General features: G+C 68.7%; 1 protein-coding gene across 1 annotated transcript in view; it reads left to right on the forward strand.

The window, feature by feature from the left end:
* Nucleotides 1–230, forward strand: part of LOC104517108 (E3 ubiquitin-protein ligase TRIM62-like) — a gene marked incomplete at its 5' end in the record, with an annotated part of 1,730 nt that overhangs the window by 1,137 nt on the left and 363 nt on the right. Inside the window, one exon of the mRNA XM_010161666.1 lies at nucleotides 59–228. Coding sequence (XP_010159968.1) covers nucleotides 59–228 — 170 coding nt within the window. The remainder of the gene's footprint in view (nucleotides 1–58; nucleotides 229–230) is intronic.

Raw genomic sequence — 230 nt, forward strand, 5'->3', positions numbered from 1 at the left:
TCGGGGGGCTGCCTTTACCCCTGTGTCCCCCATCCCCTTGTCCCTCTGTCCCTCCCAGTGCCGGCAGCCCTGACGTTGGACCCCGGCACGGCTCACCACCGCCTGATCCTCTCCGACGACTGCACCATCGTGGCGTACGGCAACCTGCACCCCCAGCCGCTGCAGGACTCCCCCAAACGCTTCGACGTGGAGGTCTCGGTGTTGGGTTCGGAGGCGTTCGGCGGCGGGGT

This window comes from Eurypyga helias, unplaced genomic scaffold (assembly GCF_000690775.1).
Source record: "Eurypyga helias isolate BGI_N326 unplaced genomic scaffold, ASM69077v1 scaffold26051, whole genome shotgun sequence".
Taxonomy (NCBI): Eukaryota; Metazoa; Chordata; class Aves; order Eurypygiformes; family Eurypygidae; genus Eurypyga; species Eurypyga helias.